This window comes from Vanellus vanellus, assembly GCF_965231255.1.
Source record: "Vanellus vanellus genome assembly, chromosome: 3".
Taxonomy (NCBI): Eukaryota; Metazoa; Chordata; class Aves; order Charadriiformes; family Charadriidae; genus Vanellus; species Vanellus vanellus.
This window is the reverse complement of record NC_138907.1, coordinates 42462148-42485971: the sequence shown is the minus strand read 5'-3', so window position 1 is coordinate 42485971 and position 23824 is coordinate 42462148. Positions and strand designations below refer to the sequence as shown.

The 23824-nt window shown below is 40.4% G+C and overlaps 1 protein-coding gene across 1 annotated transcript; it reads right to left on the bottom strand.

Moving 5' to 3' along the window:
* Positions 1-421: 421 nt before the first annotated feature.
* On the bottom strand, positions 422-23263 carry OPN3 (opsin 3; the record flags this gene model as incomplete). Its single annotated transcript, XM_082480369.1, has 4 exons — positions 422-685; positions 3708-3959; positions 5067-5386; positions 22912-23263. The coding sequence occupies 4 exons, from the start codon at positions 23261-23263 to the stop codon at positions 422-424; spliced, it is 1188 nt and encodes a 395-aa protein (XP_082336495.1).
* Between the last annotated feature and the right edge of the window lie 561 nt (positions 23264-23824).

The window sequence follows — 23824 nt, the reverse complement described above, 5'->3', positions numbered from 1 at the left end:
ACATCCTTTTCCACAGAGCTGCATCCCAGGCAGCTCTGGCCCAGCCTGCTGTGCTGCAGCATCATTCTTCCTTCCCAAATGCAGGACTTTGCACTTGCATTTGCTGAACTTTGTCACATTTCTGTCAGAACATTCCTCCAGCCTGACCAAGTTTTCCTGAATGGCAATCCTACAACATGCTTTAAGAAAATTTAGAGTAAAGACATCCATCAGCAATTTTGGCACAGATGCAGAGATTTCAGTACTGTGACCAATGCCAAACTGCCTGCAGTGCTTCAGATGTGGAATTCCTTCAGTATTTCACAGCTAAAGTATGTGGTTTCCTTTGGCAGCCCATGGACACTGCCACTGAAACCAGTCTTCAGCCTAAACAGTCTACTGGCTGAAGTCCATTGCACTCTCACGTCTCTTTAGCTCAACCCTATAGTGGCTTTACTTGGATGACATTTACTTTTGTCTCATTGTGTTTACTGTTGTCATCTATTTGCTGAGTGTCATCACTGGTGATAATAAAAATGATAGAGGAAGAGCTGAAAGTCACTTTCTTCTTTGGCCTGTCCCCTGCTTTCTGAGACATAACTATTGGTCGTATTGGTTTGGTATTCCCTGTTGCTGGTGTCTCTTTCACGCTCCTCTGAAATTTCATCAGGCGAAAGCACAGGAGCTGCAAAAGGCACTGACGAAACTGCAAGAGAGAATAAATAGAACCAAGTTAGAACTTCCTAAGCATTCAGTTCCTAAATGCTCACTATCATGTATGATCCAGTGAAGACAGCAGTACAGTAAATGACTCAGATTTCTGCATATCTCGGCCTTGTTCCGAGTCTGTTTCAGTGCTGTAACAAACATGGTGGCTTTTTTAGTGGGTGCTTTTTTTCTCTACACCAAAGAGCTGAATAGGATCACCTAGCCAGCAGAGGGCACTGAAATGCAATTTAATATTTTACCAGCAGCAAGATTTGCAATCGACAATCTACAAAGAACAAGAGGACTAGGCTCCCAAGTGTTGTTCCTGTATTAAAAAAAAAAAAAAAAAAAAAAAAAAAAAAAAATTCACACATTTCATCTAGCGGGAAGTGGGGCAGGAAGGGAGAGAATATTCTCAGAAATGCTTAACAGGAGGATGCAGAGGGAAGGAACAAGGGGAGGAAGGGGGTACAAAGTGTTGTTTTCTTCCTTTTAAGTAACTCCAGCGTCTGGAATTTTAACAAAAGCATGGAATGTAACAGATGTAAAATGAAATTTCAGTGGTTGGTAACACATAATGTTCCCACTGAATATGGAAAGAATAGAAGTCTTTCAGCTAACTAGAAGCCACTTATGATACAAGAAGTCTGTTTTACCTTGTGACTAAATAATGCAAAGTATTCAGTGAATGCTCACATCAGTATATAGAATGATAATACCAGTAGTAGAGCTGTTTTAAATGCTCCAGTTGTGGTCTCCCCTTCACAAAGCAAAGCATTCAGATGTGGGGGTTAAAGGTTGCACTCATTCAGTAGTTCCATGTCTGCAAACATCTAAAGCTCACATGAGATCCTTTGGGGAAAGTCTCTGGTTTTACAAGAAATAAGTGGGCAGCTTCCTCTTCTTTTAATAACCCACAACAAGACATGCCTGGAATGTATGGAAAAAAAACGCCAAACACCACCACAACAACAAATGGGGGGGCTACAATTAATCTTTTCTTTGAAAAGGGAGCATGATATTTTTCTCAACAGCCTTCCATATAGCTGTGTCAAGGATTATCCTTTGTTATCCTGCATGGCCAGTGACTTTGTTTTTCCAGCTACTATGCAAGCAGCTCTCTGACATGCCAGTTTGGAAAAAAGTTTTGTTACAGGAAATTAATCCTACTCTGACACGGGGGAGGCAATAGGTCCTATTGGGAAGGGGACCTAGAAACCTACAAGATGATAGAGAAGGAGAACCTGGTGCAAGACAACGGTCATGTGGAGGCCTTGAAGATTTCAGAGATAACGTGGTACCTCCGAGTAGCACGGAAGTGAGAAGGCACAAGCATGTTAGAACAGGTGAGACAGAGGAAGGATATTATAAAGAACTGGTTTTAGGATTCCTGAGGGCAAAGTAACCCAGAAAATAAGCAAAAAATTATCATTTTGGTATTAATCTGGAATTAGAGGTGAGCGAGTAGTACTTCACAATGCGTCTCCAATAAGAATGTTCAGCTGATTCGTTCTTACCCTGGCCATGGCTTTACCAGCATTGTGCCCAGTACATTTGCTTCTGGGCATCAGAACCTACAAAATCTTTTTCAGATAAACTACTCAGCCTGACATCTACGTATAGAGTCAGTGTCACTGTATTAAAAAACAAAACAAAACAAAACAAAAAACCACTCTGTTGAAAAACACTCTTTTTGAACATAATTGCTGTTAGCTCCCCATATCCAGGCCAGCTCTGACATCATGCAGCTATGTAATCCTGGATCAGCCTGCTGTGAAATGAGCTGTGGGGGAAGAGCTGCAAGATGCCACGTTGGGGGCCTGTTGCCTTCACTCAGGAAGAGCATTTAAGATCACCCTTGCCCTCGGTCCTGTCCTGAGCTGCACTGCAGCCTTTGCCTGGCTGCCCACCTGGCTGATTGGACCAACTGACTTGGCTGCCTTACCCCTACAGACTCCTGGCGGGCCCAGGCTGCTGCCTGGCAATTGCAAACCAGTGTAGGAAATCACAGAAAATTCCATCTCTATAATGAGCTAAAAGGTAATGAAAAGCCAGGGAAATCCTTCTAGTAATCATTCATGATTTTTTACCCTTTGTGAAGTGATTCTATTAAACTCCAGATATCTCTAACTCCATACAATCTTGGTTTCAGAAGCTTACAATGTGCATATTACACTTCCAGTCAGTGTTCTGGGTTATAGTGAATCTATTTTAATGTCTAAATAAATTCACCAACACCGCTTAACTGCATTCAGTGGTTATCTTCACAGTACTGATGATTTACAGAAAGGTGTATATTTTTCTAGCTTCCACATATTTGACATGCCACTGATAACTCCAAATACTTCCATTCTCTGTTCACTCTGTAAAGCACTGAAATGAGCTACTTACCATCATTAAATCAGCAGTCTACTTTTCATAATGAAGACTACAAAAGCAGACAAAAATAAAAACTTGTTTCTCATGGATAAGTATGTCTTCTTAACAGTATATAACTTGTCTCCAAAGCACATTTCACTGTCATCCACATGAGATTCTGGCTTTGAATACAATGAAGATCCGAGAAATGTTACTGGTGTAATATCTGAAATACTATGCTGAGTTGTTCAATCCTTGTGTTGCCATAACAGAAAAGTCAGAGGCAAGTTTTTTCTTCCTAAAAAACAGACAGTGGATATTCTGATTTTTTTCTGATGGAGTTCTGTTGTGGTAAGGGACTGATTCAGATAAGGTTTTCTAGTTGGAATCCATTTCATGGGTAAACTGTCAAAACTAGACACATTTTGACACTCCTTCCCCTCCCTTTCATGTGAGTGCTCATGTGTGAATTCAGACATTTAAAATACAATTTCTGATAAAGTAGTACTTTAAGCACCATCAGGTATTGTAATTCTACTAGATCTTTACCAGTTATCCTAGCTGTTCAAATTAAAAAAAAATATCTAAGATTAAAGTAAATCAAATTTAAACTCCACAACTGTAGCATTGGCTACTAATAAGAAAATCTTTAATGTACCTACCTTTCTACTCATGAAGATATAGATGACTGGATTATAAGCAGTGCTTGACTTGGCAAAGAAAGATGGGATGATAGCTACTGTTGGAGTTACAAGGTTGCTATAGCCATACGTTTCCAGGAGGGAGACAACTGCATAGGGCATCCAACAAATAAGGAATGTGGAGATCATTAAGAAACACATTTTTGCCACCTTCTTCTCATATTTTAGAAGTTTGATCACTTGAACAGTCTGGAAATCTTCCACACAGCGAAGCTGCAGAAGAAAAAGATAAAATGGAAAGTAAAATAGCTCTATATTTTTCTTGAAACTGAGTAGTTCTACATTTATTTATGAATAACTAACTCTCTAATTTAGTTTTAGGCAAAAACACTACACACCTTATCTTGTGAACCACAATCCTTCTGGACGTTAACATCATAATATACACAATACAAGTCTGGGAAGTAAGTGTAAAAATATAATTTGAGGAAAAATAGAAGACCAAATCTACTGTAAAACAACAAATCCAGTGATGTAACAAAACACGCTGCACTTACAAGTATTTCAGAATATGCCCGTGGATGAGGGCACATTAATTAGTAACTTCAGTTTACATTTAGTGGTCCTTTGTCTGACTAGTTCGACAATCCTGTAGATTTGTGTCATCAGCAATGTTCAGAGAGAAGAAAATTTCATAAACAGATTTCTCCATACTGCTCTGCCACTTACATTGTTACCCTAAAATTATGAAATCTCTATTTAAAGCAGAATACTGGGCAACAGGTTCCCAGTGTTATCTGAGTCATACAATGAGGAAGAGATGGAACGCGTACGTGAACGCTCTCTGTAGCGGTCATCAGTTGTGCCAATACCGTTGACCACAAACCTGAATGGGTCCAGACTAATTACCCACAGAATATGAAACATTAACACTTTCTGACACTAAAGATCTGGACTGAATTAAAATGGGTTGACCTAACATGAAAAACTGTTTTAACAAGGCTTAATCTCTACTTAAAGGCATTATCTTCTCAAGAGTGGTAAGGAGGAGAGAGTTCTTTAATCAAGAGAACCCCAAACAGAGTTTTCTTTTCCCCTTTTTCAAGGGAGAATCTGATGTGGATTAGCAAGCATAAGCAGTTCCCTAACCTGCCTCCCAGTAAAACTACACAACAAACAGACCTTGGTAGCTCTAGATGGGTTCTCCTCCAACCCTACATCCTTTCTAGTAGTGCTTGACATGGGCAAACCTTAAACATTCAAAAGTTTAAATAGTAAACAAGAGTTGAAATTTAGGCTCTGACTCAAGCTTAATATACAGCATCAACATTTCTCAGTGAAAATATTACATTAAGAGAAGTCTTATTTGAATTAACTTACCATTCTTACTGCATATAGAATATGGCCATAGCAATAGGCCATGATCCCAACAGGTGCTACTAGACAGCCAAGGAAAAAAAGCAGCACAAAGGAGATATCATTGGGGTCTTTTGACTTCCAGTCCACAGAGCAACCTAATCCATGAATTTCCAGTGTGTATCTGTTCCAGCCCAAAAGCGGTGCTCCAGTCCAGGCTAGTGAGTAGAGCCAGATGTATGCAATAGCCCGCCAAGACCAAGAGAAGTTAATCACTTTTGCATGGACTACTCGAATATAACGTTCATAGGCAAGAACGGTAAGAGTCATAATTGAAACAATTCCTGTGAGAAAAACAAAGAAAATCAATTAAATCATTCACAAACATTGCAAATTGGACTGGAGTTATCTTGATAAATGATTCCTTTGCTAGCAGGTTAACTCAAAATTAGCTAGTTCATGTTATGAATCTAACACCAATAAGCTGTTTGGGTGACACCCCATTACTCGCTAACTACTAACTCAAACATTATCATGAACTTCAGAACTACTCAGAGTAGGGTGCTGGTATCTGACCCATGATGTTTGATGTCCAAGAAGTAGGACAAGAAAAAAAAAAAGGGACCGAGCTAATACTTCTTCCTAAATGTTACTTGATTAAGTGAGAGATTATGCTCCAAGAGTGGGGTTTTTTTGTTGGCAATTGTTTGGGGTTTTTTTTGTCATTGTTGTTGGGGGGGGTGGTGGTTATGGATTTAGTTTTGTTGGGTTTTTTTAAAGAAAAACTTGCCATATAAAAATGAGATAATCAACAATAACAAAATCCGTTAGAAACCTAGGGAATTCGGAGTTAAGACTGAAGTAAAAAAAAGCCTTCCACAACTGAAAGCATAGATATGCACCTTTAACATGAACAAAATGACTAGCAGAATTCCAACTTCTTTCAAGATTTTCTGGAAGTCTTTGCATTCCAAAGAACAACCAGGAAAGCAAAGTGTTGCTGGAGTCCAATTTGGAAGACATTGTGTTATTTTAAGTGTCCTTTCCTATCTTGCTGCTATCATAAAAATATCACAGTTTTTGTTTCAATTATTTGTGCATGCTCTTCCTTTTCTGTTCACCTTAACCCCACTACGTACTTATTAACACGTTATGACAGAAATCACAGATTATTTTCAGCTCTCAGCATTACCCTATCCAGACAGTTTTATGATTTTATCAAGTCAAGACAATTCTGTCTTGATTAGGATATAAGGATTTCTGTTTCAAATGTCTGTGAAATTGCCCATCAGGCATTGTCAGTCCCCTGAAATCTGTAATGATTCAGTCATCGAGCTCATATACACAGCCTCTCAAACAAGAAAAAGGTATATTTCACAGCACTCTGTGAGGTTATACAAATATTTATGTCTAAATTTATGTATATTTTCTCTAATATGAAGCACAAGTACTTTGTCACACATACGCACAGCATTTCATTTCTTCAAGTATATTCATATTTGTCATAACATGCATCTATATAGCTGTGAGAAGGTTAAACATGCAGATTTCACTGCCAAAGAGAGAATAACCATTATATCCACTTCAAAGGATATCACAGATATCTGATCTCACTTTGAAAAAAGGATAAGCATTTAAGGAAGACAAATTAACAATAGCACACTCAAGCACTAGCAACATGGATTTTAGGAAGACAACTAAGAATAACAAAATCTAGAGCAACACATAGCCTCTGTGTCAAGGCATTCAACAGCAAAACCAGCATATTATTGGCCAAGTATCTCACAGTAGGGTATCCTTTAAGATCTCTAAGAAAGTTACTTTATCCTGCAAGTATTAGAGGATTCCTTTTTACAGGTAATTAGTTTAGAAAGCTTTCTTGATTAACAGAAAGGACTTCCCACTCTAAAGGAAAATGTGCCATATTCTTGTCATGGCTCTCTTTGAAATGAAACAATGAATACGTACATTTCTTGCCAGTGTTATCTTTAAACCTTCATCACAAAGAAGTAGATATTGCTGGGCATGCAGAAGGCAAGGCATACTGCTTTCACAGTTAGTTTGTATAGTTTTGTAGGTTTTTTTCTTGTATAAATCATTGCTATAGAATTTCATTTTAGTGACTTGAAAGAGAAATTGGACTAGCAAATGTGGACAAGAGGGTTTCCAAAAGACTTAAGGTTTGTTTGGTTGGTGGTTGTTTTTGTTAAATGAAGTTGACAGGAAGTCCTTCATGCCCTTTTTCAGGGTGTAACATGCTGAAAATACATTGAAAAACGTGGCTCTAAGCAAGATCTTAGCAGGAATTAGAAAATAATTACATAATTATATAGGTACTACTCTACACTTATACTAGCTCAGGTAAATGATTTATACAATCAAATTCTGTCTACTTCCTGAATACAAGGTAAGGCAAGAAGTTCTCCTCCCATTTCTCTGTGCCCAAAGATCAGGAATTACAAAATTTTACCTGATTGTTATTAAAATCATCCATAGACATTTTTACAGAGGAAAATTCACATCACTTAACTGTAGGCTCAGTTTGCTTATATAGAGCACCAAGGCTTTGTCTGTGATCAGTGGAGAGAAAGAGCAGCTCCTCAGGATGGTGAGTCAGAATTCCTAAATTAACCTCTGGCCCTTTACCACCTTCCTTCTCCCTACAATGGTATCCAGTGACTAATGTCCCTGTGTACTCTTAATATTTCACCATCAATTTTTGTATATGAGCACTGAACTCTGGCCACAACAAAATAATCAAAAGCACACACGCTTGGTTGAAAGTACAGGTGTTCAGAAGCAATAATTTACCGAGTCCTTGACATTCTCAAGGAAGTCATTGGAAGCTCAGTATCACTAAAAATTCGTACTTACACATAGATCTTTGAACAGCTTTAGATCAAGCCCCTTTTCAGAAACCAGTGCTCTTCAAAGGGATACCTGCATTTTCTATCTGAACCATAAAAGGGACCTTGGTTAGCCTGTTGGGCAGTATGTACTGAAATGCAAATCCCTGTTTTGTTGGTATTCAAGAAGTGTCTGGTTGCATGCAGACATGAGGCAAGGAATGCAGGTCACAGCATATTACAGTAAATTCTTCTTTGATGCAGGATCTCTACTGTAACAACGTCATAGCTGTAAGAGTAGAGGTTGAAGTAGTTAACCATAAAAATAGAAATTGGATACAAATGTTTTTGCAGGATAAGACAACATGTAGGGATTTTTTGCCAAAAAAAAAGCCCCTGGTGTGCTGTGGAGCCACGGCTGCCTCTTTATTAGTGGTAGACGAGAGAAATACCTGCAAGAACAGGAATACTGAGATCTGCCCTAAAGAGACGAGTTTTAAAATGTGTATTAGAAAGATAAAGTCCATAACTAGGGGAAAAAACACATTAATTCTGGTGGAGCATGCTGTAGATAATGCTGTTTAAGAGTCATCTGGGTTTTGCCATTCTTTTTACTTCTACAGTGGGCTACATGACAGAGAAACTCAAGAAAACAAAATTTCAGTGTGTTCAATGGGTAAAAGCTATCTTGCAAGTGTGCACCACATCTAAGTAAACATGCTTATAAAAGGACAGATAAGCACCTTTTAACTCTCAGATAAGGGACTACCAACAAAATACTTTTACTGATTAAGTGGAATTGAACTACAGACAGCATCTCTCAGCATTTGGACACTGCTGGAGTGGAACAGAAACAGCCAGAGGAACAACTTCCGAGTAGTGTCATCAGCATTTCAGAAGCCATTGAACTCACAGGAATCTTTAAGATTGAACTGCACTTTTTGCTCTCCTCTCCTTTATCATTAAAAAAAAGTATGAAAAAGAAAGGAGTATGAAATACTGCTATACTCCCATAGAATGCAAATAACTTTGTCAGAGTTGTAAATTTGAGTGCCCATCTTTTTAATATAGAAATTCTATAGAGTAACTCTCATGAGTGAAGTTAAACACCCATTACTCCATAGGAATCTAGTAGTCAGTCTTTTTTAGAACTGTTTCTATATACTTTACATTAATCCCAGGAACAAAAAACCAAGTTGACGCAAACACAGATCCGCCATCTGTGAAGGAAGAGTTGGCATTCAAACTATTACAGCAGCTTGTTCCCTACAAATCGATGGGCCCTGACATTATTGACCCAAGGGTGTTAAGAGAGCTGGCTGATGTTATTGCCAGGCCATTCTTTGAGAAGTTGTGGAGACTGTGGGATGTCCCAGAAGAATGGAAGAAGGCTAACGTCACCCTCATCTACTAGAAGGGCCTAAAGGAGGATCCAGGAAATTACAGGCCCATCAGTCTTACTTCAGTCCCTGGGGAAGTTATGGAATAAATCCTCCTGGGGGCTATCTCAAGTCAAATGAAGCACATGACTGGGAAAAGCCAGCACAGATTCACCAAGGGCAAATCATGGTTGACAAACCTGATCACCCTCTATGACAAAGTAACCTGCTCAGTTGATGTGGGGTGAGCAGTGGACATTGTCTACCAGGATTGCTCCAAGGCTTTCCATACAGTTCCCCACAGCCTCCTCCTAGAGAACTGATGCATTACAGTCTAGACAAGTGTTCTGTGCGGTGGGTGGGGAATTGGCTGACAGGCTGCACCCAGGGGGTGGTGGTAAATAGCTCCTTTTCAAACTGACAACCTGTCACAAGCAGAATCCTTCAGGGATCGATATTGGGCCCAATGCTGTTTAATATCTTCATAAGGGATCTGGATGATGGGATCAAGTGTACCCTGATGAAGTTTGCTGATGGCACCAAACTGTGTGGGGAAGTAGACACTTTGGAAGGGAGAGCCACCCTGCAAGGAAGACCTGGATAGGCTGGAAGAGTGGACTAACAAAAACAAGTGTAAGGTCTTGCACCGAGGAAAACATAATCCAGGAGTGCAGCACAAGCTAGGATCTACTCAGCTGGGGAGCAGTTCTGTGGAAAGGGACCTAAGGGTCCTGGTGGACAAGCTGCTCAATATGTGTGAACAGTGTGCTGCTGCAGCAAAGAAAGCCAACAGGATACAGGCTTGCATCAACAAGGGCATCACCAGCAGAGATAAAGAAGTCATTATCCCACTCTACTCAGCGCTTGTCAGGCCACACCCAGAACACGGTGTTCCGTTTTGGTCCCCACTATACAAAAAAGATTCAGACAGGCTGGAGAGGGTCCAGAGAAGGGCCACAAAGATCACCAAAGGACTGGGAAGCCTGCCACATGAGGAAAGGCTGAGAGAACTAGGTTTGTTCAGCTTTGAGAAAAGAAGGCTTAGGGGACACTTTATCACCATGTTCCAGTATTTAAAGGGAGGCTACAAAGAAGATGAAGACTCCCTTTTTACAAGAAGTCACATTTAAAAGACAAGGGATAATGGGTACAAGTTACTCCTGGGGACATTCCGATTGGAAACAAGAGGAAAATTTTTCAGTGAGAACAATCAGCCATCAGAATAATCTCTCTGGGGAAGTGGTGGATTCTCCATCATTGGACACTTAAGATTCAGCTGGGCGGTGCTGTCAGGCCATCTTGTCTAAATTGTGCTTTAGCCAGCTGGACCAGATGATCCTTGAGGTCCCTTCCAACCTGATATTCTATGATTCTATGAGTATCTTTATTAGTGTACTGTATGATTTGATGCCTTTTTTCAAAAAGAAATAAAGCTTGCAAAAATGTGTACAAGATAAAACTTATTTTTACTGTGTAATTTGAAGGTTAAGCCTATGATTTCAAGGTTTCAAATGTGAGTACCACAAGTTATTTAAGCCCTCAAAATACAGGCCGCTGCACAACTCTGTTATACCACAAACTGGGGAGCTCTTGCTTTTGATAGAAATAATAACTGTAATTCTTGGCAACCGTTTTCCAGCTTCTAAAATTTTCAACTATTTCTTTTATTCCTAAGTCTAAAGTATAAAAAAAATCTCAATAGCAGAATCTTCAAAACTGTCAAAAATGAATAAGGAACTTACATTCCACTAAAAGTCAGTGCATCATAAGGTCCAGTTTTGCACCGAGGGGTGGGGAAGGTCTTTGTTTTTTAACAGGATTTCAGTACAGGCAAGGGCAAGTCTAGTACAGAAAACAATATTAATCCCCCCCACCCCTTATGCATCTTTTCTATTCTGCATCAATATGCAAGCAAAGCATATTTGATATTTCTAACACAAATGTTGAGAAAGAAGCAGCACAGAGTAGCTTTTGTAACTAGAATAGCCTCATGGATAGACCATTAAAGCATAAACTGACTTTCACATCTGTGAATGATCTGCAGCAATGACTGGAAGCCTTATAGGTTATTGGAGTTTCGCAGCTGTTGGGAATTTCAGCTATTCTGTGTGTGCACTTTGTGGCAACAAATTCCATTATGAAGCTGCAAAGCCATAAAAGCAGAAAACACCCAAGGGTCTCATACAACTCTAAGTAGCAAGAGCTGGAATATGCCTGCCACCTCCACACATAATATGAACTAATAACACAGTAGCAAAATTCTTGAAAAACTCTGTTTAAATTCAACCCGCCACAGTCAGTGTGCAACGTGTTTTGACAGTCTGCAGGTTTTTTCCACATGCTAATACCACTGTCAAGTTCTAACCAAATTTCAACATGAGAAAAACACAAAACTAATGTGTTACTTTTATCTGGGTAATTACTTGTACCCCTGCTGCACTGATCCCAAGGATGGAAAATTTCTTCTCAAATGAGAAAATTATAATTAAATGAGAAGTGGGGAAGGGAGAATTTATACATTTTGGTAGGTGAAAATAATTCAATTGGATATTTGCTCTGATGTCAAGGGATGGTTTCAAGCAGCATTTGTGATATATTCAACATCCCAGAGACTACTGCTAGAACTTTACACATCTTGGTTATGATTAACAAATGAAAGAGTTGCATTTCCTTTTGAGACTATTTTGAGTTAGTTACTTTTTTCCTCATGGTAATCTAGGATTCTATTAAATCTGCTCTATTAACCTATTAATGCCAATAACAAGATAGCCAACAAATACGACAACTAAAGAAGCAGCTACAGAGTAATTGCTAAATCTACATATAAAGACATAGCTTTCATGAAGTAAACCAGAGCTTTTCACAAGACCTATCTAGATGAATAGTTCAAAGGGTTCAGTAAGAAGTCATTCATTTTTAAGCCACCCACAAATGGATTTAAGGTCTCATTTCTTAAAGGGCCTGCTTCTAAACTTCCTGCCTCTAGCAGACTTATTTGCAGAGGTCTAGAAGTCAGTTTTTAATCAGACTTTCCATCTTTAAAGAAAATAGTTTCTAAATCAGTAATAACTATCAAATAAAGCTTGCAACGTACATGCTTATCAGTTTTTCCTTGAAGCCAAAGCTGTTGTATCAAAATAATTTCTATAAAAACTAGTCCTCTAGCTTAATGTGTTTTGTTCTGCAACATAACTAGCAGAAGTGTAAAAGTGGTTTCAAATGAACAGTTAAAGCTTGAAACAAATATATAAAAATTCACCTTTGTGTCATAGTTTCATTAGATGTAATGTATGTTTGTTTGTCATCCAGATTTTTCCCAGTGAATGTCACGAAGCTATAGAGAAGGCTGAGTGAAGTTTATTATGGGTCACTGGAAAGAGTTTGAGTGAATCCTGAAGTCTTCATTCGAGCAAAATTCATATTAAACATAAAAGGATCCTCTGTACATAAGCATTTCACTCATTATTCACTTTGGAATTAACCCAAAGCTTTCAGAATTATTTCATTCTAAAGATCTTCCTTTTCTACATTAGGACGTACTTCAACATCTTTCAATCATCTTTCCACTGTCACTGATTTCTTCTTTTAAAACATTGCTTTATCATAAAGTTTATCTTGCATCTTAACAGGTCACTCATTATGGCCAGTCCACAGTTCTGTATCTTTGCCCAATATTAACACTAAATGCTTATGTCAGGAAGGATAGAGGGAACGGTTAGATGATCACAGTTAAGGGGCTTAAATGCAGGATTGTGTACAAAGCAATCAAAAGCATTGGTCATTTGTGGTTCAGATAAGCCTATTAATTTAATCTCAATAAGACATACATCTGAAATAGGATGCATTTGGTGGATCTGATGGGATATCTATGCTGGGCATTAAAGATTCTCCACTTTTTCTGTGATCATTAAGCCTTCTTGGCATAACCTGTATTTAAAAATAATTAGGGATATATTGTGGTTTAACCCCAGTCAGCACCCAGGACCATGCTGCTGCTTGCCCCCTGCCCCACGAGTAGGGTAGGAAGAAGAAGAAGAAAAGGAGGGGAAAGGAAAAAAAAAATTCATGGGTTGAGATGAAGAGAGTTTAATAGAAAAATAACAGAAAAGGAAAATAACAATAACAACATTAATAGTGGTAAAAGAATACTCAAAATAAAGTAATACAACACAAGTCACTCCCACCACCCAATGAGTAATTACCCAGCCTGTCCCGAGCAATGATCTTGGATTCCTGTTCCCCGGGCAAACCCCATTTATATACTGAGCATGATGTCTACGGTGTGGAATATTCCTCTGGCCAGCTTGTTCTGTCTTCCTCTCAGCTTTTATGGGAAGCTGAAAAAGTCCCTGACTAATGTAAACATCACCTGGCAACAACTAAAACAATATGCATTATCAGCATCATTCTCACCTAAACTCAAAACACAGCAGCCACCTACTGGAAAGAAAATTAACTTTATCCCAGCTGAAACCAGGGCAGGATAACAGACACCTGAAGCCATGTTCATTTTCAAACACTATACAAGCCTCCGTAATGATCACAATTTAGTTTGGATGACAGATTCATATTTAAATTAGAGGAAAAAATGGTCTTACTTGCTGTACCCTTCTTTTGTACACTCACTGAACTTCCAGGCAAATTTGAGCAGTACTGGTGTGGTACAGTATTAATTTCTCTACTTCCAGTCATAGTTGCATATTCAGGTCAAAAATTACAAAGAAATTTGAAAGTTTGCTTCTACTGTAAAAAATAATAAATTCACAATGCTAACCTGAGTTAGCTAATTCAGGTTAAAATGGAAGTAAAAACAAGGGTTTAATTTGTATTAGCAACTGGTTCCACACCACAGACAAGTGTTGAAAACAACTTACTAACAAGATTGAAAAATAGAACGCTCCTGTTGTGGATTTCATGGAGCAAAATACATATTTCCCCCCTCTCCAGTACAGATTAGCTCCTAACGCTTGATTTCTCCATGTTGACTCTAGCTGCGATGTCAAAGCCTCAAAACAGTCCTAGAATTTTAACACTAAGTAACAGATGTAAGTGTTCTTTAACTACCCATATGCTAAATAAAACACAGAGGCTGGTAAGTATGTACCTGGCAACACTGTGGCAACTATCCCTAGTATTAATGGTATCACGCTATAAAATTAAGCAATTTATGAGACTCCATATCCTGTGAGGTTGAAGCTCTCTGAGGCAGCAGGGGATGGGGTTTGGTTGGTGGGGTTTGGAAGGTGGTGGTTGTGTGTTGTCCTCAATGTTATCACATGATGAATGGTTGCATGCATCTGGTACTTAGCTTTATGCTGGCCAAGTCAGCAGACTTTTGGGTGTCTTTCATATGTGACACACTAGTATGGATCATCACTTTGCAAGGCTAGGTCCTGAGTATTTCACATGATAAGCAGATGGAATATCCTTCAGTTGTATAACATGTGGCATCATGCAAGACAATTCCCCCATAGCACCAGTTGGCACTTTTCCAGTGGAGCCATACCCTTGTGGAACAGTAGGAGGCGACTCCCAAAATTTTTAGCTGATAGGGCAAGAATTAAAAAAAAAAAAAAAAGGAACCCTACGCATAGCATTACCTAGAGTAGACACACACAAATAAAATCTTGTATAAGTAATTTGTCACTCTCAAAAATTCTCTTGTCTGTTTCCAGAGCCATCCATGTCATATTTCCCCACTTACATATGTAAGCCTGTCTCATCCTCTATATTCCTCCATCTTTGGTATTTCTTTTTCAATCCTTCTGCCTATGAACACATTCTTTAATATCACACGTTTTGGTAGGAAAGGATGGGAATATGAGGCAGTAGCAAGTACAACTACTGGCTTTCTTCTTTGCATGCTCCAAAATCAAATCGAAAGGCAAATCTATATCGGAAAGGATCTCAAGTCACAGCATACAGCCCGTTCATCCAAGTATAATGAAACTTGAAGCATCTAATACACATGCCGATTGAGATATCTGTCACTACTCCTACACTGAAAGTCCTTTCAATAAATTAGCCCATTACCAATCCCGTGAAGCAAGCATGAATCTTTTGTTTCAAGCTATTAGAAGTTAAAAAGGGCTTCATCTTCCATTGGCCTTGGGCAACCTGGTCTAGTGGGAGGTGTCCCTGTCTATGGCAGGGGGGTTGGAACTCGATGATCTTCAAGGTCCTTTCCAACCTAAACCGTTCTATGATTCTATGATTCATTCTCTCTCTCCTCCTCCCCCCTCCCCATACATGGATTTTTGGTCAGTTTTGCTTGGCTGGTCAACAGCAGGTAACAACGCCCATTGTAACCACAGAACATCACAGTGTTACTTAAGTCAAATTTTGGCAGAGATTTGCCAAGAGCACACAGATGCAAGGCTTCTTATAATATCATAGAATTGTCTAGGTTGGAAGGGACCTTTAAGATCATCAAGTCTAACCATCAACCTAACACTGCCAAAACCACCAGTAAACACTTGTGCTGTCCCCACAGAAAGGCAGTGCTTTGCATATGCCATGCACTTTGGTGGCAGTTCTCACCTGGAAGAACCTTGCCTTTTTTATTGCCACTGCATATTCACATCATGTATGTTGTTGTGCTGCTTCCAACTACCTCCTATATGATCTATGCATGTGTATGGCTCCATTTTCCATGTACAATTCAGTTTTTGTGTCCTAGCACTGAGGAAAGCACTGATTTAGATTTCATTGAGTTGCATTTTTTAATATGATGAAATATGTGCTGATTAAAAAAATAAATCTGTTCTAGAAAGCCATTATGGTTATTGTTTGGCTATTAGCCCCTGAAACAAAAACTTGTACTTTTCTTCAAGCAAGGCAAATATGGGAATTCAATACTTTGATTCTTAGCAAAAAAAAGCATTTCTATTTCTACAATTCTATGATTTCAAAACAATATTTAGTTTTTACCTGAAACAAATTTTGCTATGCTTAAAGCTTCTTGAGATACCTGATATATATGTATTTTGATTCAAAACTAAGGCCCAAGGTTCTGAGGGTTGATTTACTCTTCTAGCAAATCAGTCTTCCTAACTCTCTCTAAAGACTTGACTGCTCAGTGTTTACAGATAATGCTTGTCTGATCTATAGATTTTCATCTCAGAGAATACTCCTATCTGTAAGTACTGACTGTAAACACACTCTTTGTGTTTAGGAATTGAAGATGCTAGTTTTAGCTCCGATTTAAGCCTGAGCAATTACCCTAGCATAAATGGGGTCATTCCCATTTAAGCTGCGTAGGTCAAATAAGAAAAGTATCTTCCTGTTTAAGTCACTAGCATGCAATTTCTATGCTGTAACTCTTCCTCTTCTCCAGTAGCCAGCCACTCAGAATCAGGAAGGAATGACAAGCTATTTCTTGTTTGAGGGTGTGTTTTTTTTTTAAGAAAATTCTAATTTTTGCCATTTTTTATAGTTTTCCTGATGAAATACTGCATTTGGTGCAGATCTGATTCTCTCATATGTGATAATTACTTCTTCTGTACTCTAGGTTTTTTCAGGATTCATATTAGTCTGGATACATCACTAAATACTTCAAGCTGCACAGTGCAGGTCATCATAGCGGACAGTGCAAAACACATCTGAGCTGCAGTGTCCCAGACGATGCGCATATTCTGACTTTGTAATTCCCAAGTAGAACAAAAATATTGCAATGCCTTCAGAAGTGTTAGTTTCAACTAGTTCTAACAAGCATAATTGCTTCTGCCCTCTCTGTGCAATACACAACTTACTTGCATGGTTTGCCATACTGTCTCCCCAAAACGTGGCTTGTAATTTGGACAGGGAGGGAATCCGATACGTATTGCTGAAGACTGAGCACCTCTACAGGGCAACTACAGCATAACATAGCGAATGAGATTCAACTCTGACATAGACCATGACTTCTGTCAGAGGACTTATTATATTCTATATCAATTAATCCTTAACCTACATCCAAGTGCTGAATTACTATTTCGCATACTGAAGCAGACAGGAAAGCCACTACTTCACATTTGAAAAGCTAGACAGCAGCAATTTAGTAGAAGCAACTTCTCATTCCTGGCAGGACAAGTTGCAATCACACTCTGTAGTGTCATACTACAAAACATTGAACCAGTCTATTTGAATTCAGCAATTAGGTGTTACAATAGGTTTTAGGCAACAGCTATGTATCACTTAGAATTTTTCAACAAATTTTCGCATCTGCAGTCAAATCTAGGTAGATGAAAATCACTTCTTCTAAACACAAAAGACTTCCAAGTATATTTTATATACATCTCAATTATGAAACTACAGTGGAATATTAATTGTCTCTTCCATGTTCAACCCTGCAAGTGATTAATTCACTTTAAAAAAAAAATTGCTAAAGCTGAAAGCATGCTGATTGAGTCTCCAGCTGTCTGTAACACAAGATCCTAAAACTGCCAAGTAACCGTAGAAAACGCTTTTAGTGAGATTAAATCAGTGCATATAACATGCATTGGTAATGCAAGAAGGTAGCACAAGGTATCACTCTTTCAGTGTGCAGAGAAGAGCCTTAGATGAAGCAGCTAACAATTTTATACAGATAAATGGTTTTGCTTTGTTTTAAAATAGGCCATAACTGAAGACAGGTCCACAAGACAGCCTCTGGCAATTAATCCTTATTTCAATATCGTGTGTGTATGAGAAGGGGGAGGGGAGAAATCAGCTTGCCTTAAAGCAAAAATGAAATAATCTCAGCTGTATGCTCCGCAGCCTTTCACAGGAAACTACAGTCCATAAAACTGCTTACAAATTTTCCCATCCTCCAGTTCACATTACTGAAAGTGGGTATATACCTGGATCTCAACATTTACTTGGTAGTTCATCAAGATCAAGCTGCTGTATTGCAATGGTGACTTGTCCAGAAGGGTCATAATGTTTTCAATTAATTTGACATTACAAGCTGGTAGTGATTATTTACCATTACAAGAACAGCTTAGAGTTAGCAAAAACAGAGGTCTCTAATCACGCTTCAGTGACACTGGCCTGTCAATCACAAACAATTAAGGTTTAATAATATAAAGTCTACCTCAGAGTACACCCTTACTATGCAATCTTCTGTCAAGTGACTGCCTCAGATACATGATTTTGGTTCCTGTTCCTCAAGACCATTCCTGTTATCAACCAGTTTTTCCACTTTCTTCCTTTGCTTAATTAAATATATCAAAAAGTGTTAGAAGACCACCACTGGCAGATGGCTTAGCTGCCATTATTTGTACCTGAAGTGATTGATGCTTGAGAGGTACGCATATGTGTTCCACAAAATCAGATTATCTTACTTCTGAACCTTCAGGGCCTATTCCTGTGTACAGAAGGTATTAAAGCAGACATTCCCTGCCTGTGAATGGGCAGGATACAAACTTCTCTTGTTCGCATCAAGTTATGCAACAGTCACTCATTTTAAGAAATCTTGTCTGTTTATGTGCATCTGCTGGCTTTTCACATAAATTATTATGCCCTGGTCTTATATTCCACAATTAAACAAATTCTAGCTTCAGGTGAGATGGTATCCTTCTCTGTTAATGAAGACATTTGGGTATGTTTAGCTGCCAGGTGTCTTCTCTAGCAATTATACCCAAAAACCTAATGCCCTCAATGATAGACAGCAAACATCCCAGGTATGAGCTGTATTACTAAATCAGATAAAGAGATTACACAGATCTCTACTATTTGCAGCTTGGTTGAATAGCCAGGGAAAGAGTTTCAAGCTTTTACATAAGGAGGGTGGCAGACTCAGCGGGACCAGCATAGACTTGACTGCACACCTCCATGGAAGGATGGCCCTCACAGTTTAAACACATACCTTAACTGAGGTAGCTATCACATTCCATCAGGATACAAAACCTGTTAAGAAATAAATACTGGAAATCAGTATAACTAAATTAAATGGGGATTACTGTCAGAGACAGACAACCACGTCATTGAAGCTTAGACTAAGACTTGTCAGCCAGTCATATGATCTAGTCATTTTCCCCACACTAGAATATGGAATGCTACGAACGGCTTTATAATAGCAAAGAGAAGCTCTTTTCATGGCCTCTCTTGTGAAGACATAGGTACCTAAACTGTATCTTGACTGCAGAATATAATGAATTAAAGAAAATTGGGATTGTTACTTGTGTGACAAGGACAGATGTTCAGTAGTCAGAATTATCAGTTTTGCACTGTAGCAAGCAGACCTCTGCAAATTCTAGAGGCTTGATGAAAAGCTTTCAAATGCCAGAAAAAATAGCCAGCAGTAGCACAAACTGTAAGTTCTGAGCTGTACAACGCAACACAAGAAGCAGATACTACTACATGGGCCTGCCTAATGATAAAGTTACCATAATGCAGAAGTAGACTATTGCAAGGAACACAAAAAAATAGCCACATATTCCTAGACAGGCAATCTGTAGTTCTGTTGCCAGCTTCTCAACTGACATTCTTAAGAGGAACACAGAAATACCTTGATCTTGGCTTTCAAAACAGTATGAGCAAAAACCTTGTAACAACACATGCGACAATTTAAAAATAAAGTTGCATGACTATGATTTTCAAAGTGACTCCTGATTATTAACTACAATAATTGGAAAGAATCTGATTTTTAAAACTTGTTGAGAATTAACTCTGAATTTAAAGTGAAAATCGTATTTTTTTAAAAAAGCAGCTTTAATCATATGTCCCAAACTTGTTTACTGTCGAGGGAACCTCTCATTTATAGGTTAACAAATGCAGAAGACAGCTTACACTAAGTATTGGGGCTTAGTGGGTCTGTTCTTCCAAGAAAAAAGAATTACATAAGGATTCCTGTATTTGAACTTAAGACTGAAGAGCCTTTCGACCTGAAGGGCTGGTACAGAAAGCTCACACAGAAATGTCCAAGTTCATACTCAAGAATGTAATCACATAGCTGCAAATCAACAGGGTTTGGTCATCAAATGTAAAATGAGTTGGACTGGGTCCAATCCCAGCACATATCCACAGCAGTAAAGTAACTTTACAGCATCTGTTATAATTTAATAGACTCCCTATCTATGGTATGAGAACTACCACCACTTTATTCTAGAAATGTCTTTATTAGGTCACTCTGGTTTACAGAGCAATTGAAAACTGCAGTTGTAACTACTCTGCTTATTTAACGAGACCTTCACTTTTAAAAGCTGCCAATTTTGTCTTCTGGTATGTCTTCTGATCAATGAATCTACTTTTTATTCCCAAAAGTTCCAGGGGGAGGAAATTCGGGGGGGGGGGAGCGTTACACTTTAAGAAGCACTGCTAGATAATACACATACAAGACTTCCATTATATTACCTTCCCCACCACCCCAAGATAATAGTTAATTTGGGCCTTTATATAAAGAAGTGTATTTATAAATATAATAACTGGGTACTCCGAATGAAATCTTCAATCAGTATCTTCACCACCACCAAGAGGAAAAAAAAAACACTAACAAAACACCACACAAAAACCTTCAAATTACTGCTCTCTTCATAGACATAATACAAATTGAAAATAGAAGCTGTGGTGGCAATAGCCCAGATGGCAAACACAATGTGATGCTACCTACAGGGCACCATTATTTTTATTTTTTTTTTCTCTTCAGTATTGACATGTCCCTGTTATCCTACTCAGTTAGGTGGGGAAGCATAAACAGAAAAGAATAATCTTTCCATTTCCAGCTGAGAATACAAAAACAATACTATGTACAAAAGGAAAGCTTAAGATTAGACATAACTTTATTAGGTTATCATCAAATTATAATAGCCAAGTTAAATATCTTTGTTCCTCTGCCATGTAAAGTATCAGATATTCCTGAACGTTGTTGTACATTTATTCACCTTGACTACTCTCTAGATAAGGCCCATGAGTTTGCCCACATTTCTTTGGGAACAAATTTATTAAATTAAGGGGTGCAGGAAAGCATCAACACTGAATACATTTATAGCAACAAATTATATAGCACACCTGAAAATAAACAGAAATTAAAAATCATGTGTGATAAAGCTATTTGCTTGTCAATTTATACCTCATTTTTTCTATTTGTCCTGTCTTTGGAAGATGGTAAAGAGATTATTACAGTCTGTTTTTTAACATTACCCCTGCTACGCATCTTATTTTTTGACCCTTTATGAAAAATACCTTAATCAAAAATAGTAAGTATAATATGTAAGGGATAAAGACAGGAACAGAACTATACTTCACTTCTCCTGTGTAGGCTTAATGTTCAAGCTGCCTAGCAGAACTGCTTGGCAGATGCTTGAGTTTCTCAAGTATTTGAACTGGCTGAGTGATGTACGCAGCCTTATGTTAGCTAAGTTTTCTAGTACTTTCCCTGATAACACTAGCAAACAAAGGTCCGAGAGCTGTGCACCGCAGAAATCATCCAATACCAAACCTTGCCCAAAAGGCTAACTACATCCTGCATCCACCACAGCTTCCAAGACACAAGCTTTTTGCTGCACTATGAAGCAGCAGTCAAATCAACCACGAGCAACCATGCACCTTCGTCCCAGCATCCCATCAAAGGCAGACTATACTGCCATGTGAAACAGATTATGCAGGAAAGCAACAAAGTTTACTAAGGATTTTCATTTGCTTTCTTAGTGCCAATTTTCAGTGCATACGCATTATATGGGTGCTCTGGGATCCACCTCCAATTTATACATCTCTGCCAGAAAAAAGGATCTGACGTGAGTGTTAGATTTGGTTACTGATTAGCCAAACACTTCCACCATTAGAAACAATACTGTTTTTTTGCAGCATCCGTTATCAGTAAAAGCAAAGCCATATTCCTTTTAACAGACTGCACGTACATAGCTGGACTGCAACCTATTCTTCTGCAGACTTCTGTAAAGGTGATGTATATATGAACGTCAGGAAAGAAAACAGCAAAAAGCTTACAGTTTTTGAAAATGGAAATAGCAGAAGTACTCATCCAGCATTGCTAAAAAATCCCATTTCACGGGAATCAGTGGTTTCCCAAAAACCAACCGTGACACTGCTATGACTGAAAGTCAGTACTTGAGTTTCACATATGGATAAAGAAATAAGTTCCCCGTCACACCGGCACCGGCAAGGGCGGGAGGTCGAGAAACAGATTCCCCATGAATTTACTGTTTGCTCCGGATCATCTTCCTCGGCACTGTCGACTTTCTTACCAGAACTCGGCCGTGCGGCGCTGCCGGGAGGGGGACCCCCAACCCCGGGGAGCCTCCACGGCGGCGGCTCCTCGCCCGCCGCGCCGCGCCGCACCGCACCGCCCCGCACCTGACCGCACCGCGGCTGCCCGCCGGGCCCCGGCTCCCCAGGCCGACAGACCGCCTCCTCCCGCCCCGCCAAGGAGGGAGGGCGGGCGGGCAGAGATAACCGTAAAGGGACGAAGGGCTGATCCAAGGAAGAAACGCCTGGGACGAAACTGTGAGGGACGCGGCCGTTGCCTGAGGGGAGGCGACGGTTGGGGCGGGGGTACGTGTCGGTTGGGTACAGGTGGGGAGAGGGGTCGTGGCCGTTGGGGACAGGTGGGGAGAGGGGACGGGGCGCGGGACCCCCGGGGGCTGCAGGCAAGGAGAGCGAGGGCAGCCGAGAGGAGGGACCCGGCGGGACAGGGAGGGGACGTGAGGCGACCGCGGCCCCGTCACCCACCGAAGAGGCTGTTGCTGAAGCCGTCCCAGACGCAGCCGGCGGCGTCCCACACCCAGCGGCTCCTCAGGCAGGACATGAAGGTAAGGCTGACGCCGAAGACGGACACCAGCAGGTCGCTGAGGCTGATATTGACGAGGAAGAGGTTGGTGGGCGTGCGGAGCCGCTTGAACTTGTAGTAGAGCACCAGCACCAGCAAGTTGTTGCACAAGCCCAACATGCCGATGGTGGCGACGAGCAGCGCCAGCAGCTCGTAGGTGCCGGCGCTGAAGAGGGGCCGCTCGCCCGGCACCTCCTGCTCCGCCGCCGCGGGCTCCGGGCGGCTCGTCGTGCCCGTGCTGTTCCCCGAGTGCATGGCTCACAGCTCGCCGCTCATAGCCCACCCGAATCGGGGCTAAGCCTCCCCGTCCGCTCCTCGCCCCATGGCAGACCGCTAGTGAGGGCAGGAGGAGGAGCGCCCTCCGCCTTCCCGCCCACGGAGGGCGCGCCCTCGGGCGGCTTCGCCCTCGCCGCCCTGGGGTGAGCCCTGCCCTGCCGGGCCGTCAGGCCCTTGTGCCCGGCGGCGTGAGCCCTGCCAGCGCTTTCTTACCGCCACGCAACGCCTGTGCGGGTGCCGCATGGCTCCCTCTCAACAAATACCTCACCTCGCCCTCTCACTTGCTGCTGTGAGCAGCCTGGTCACGACCGGGATGGGACTGTCTCCTCCTCTTCCTTAAAGTTCTCCGTGCGTTTTGGCTCGGTACGGCTGCCTTCAGCAGCGCGGCCCTGTGGGGAGCTGCGTTTGGGCAGACCTCCTCCGCACCCTGCTCCGGGGAGAGGTGGGAACTGCTGAACCGATATTTAGACTTCTCCAGATATCCTGCCCATGAAAACCATTATGGCAATAGTTTCTTCTAAGGTGCTTCCCCACAGTGCT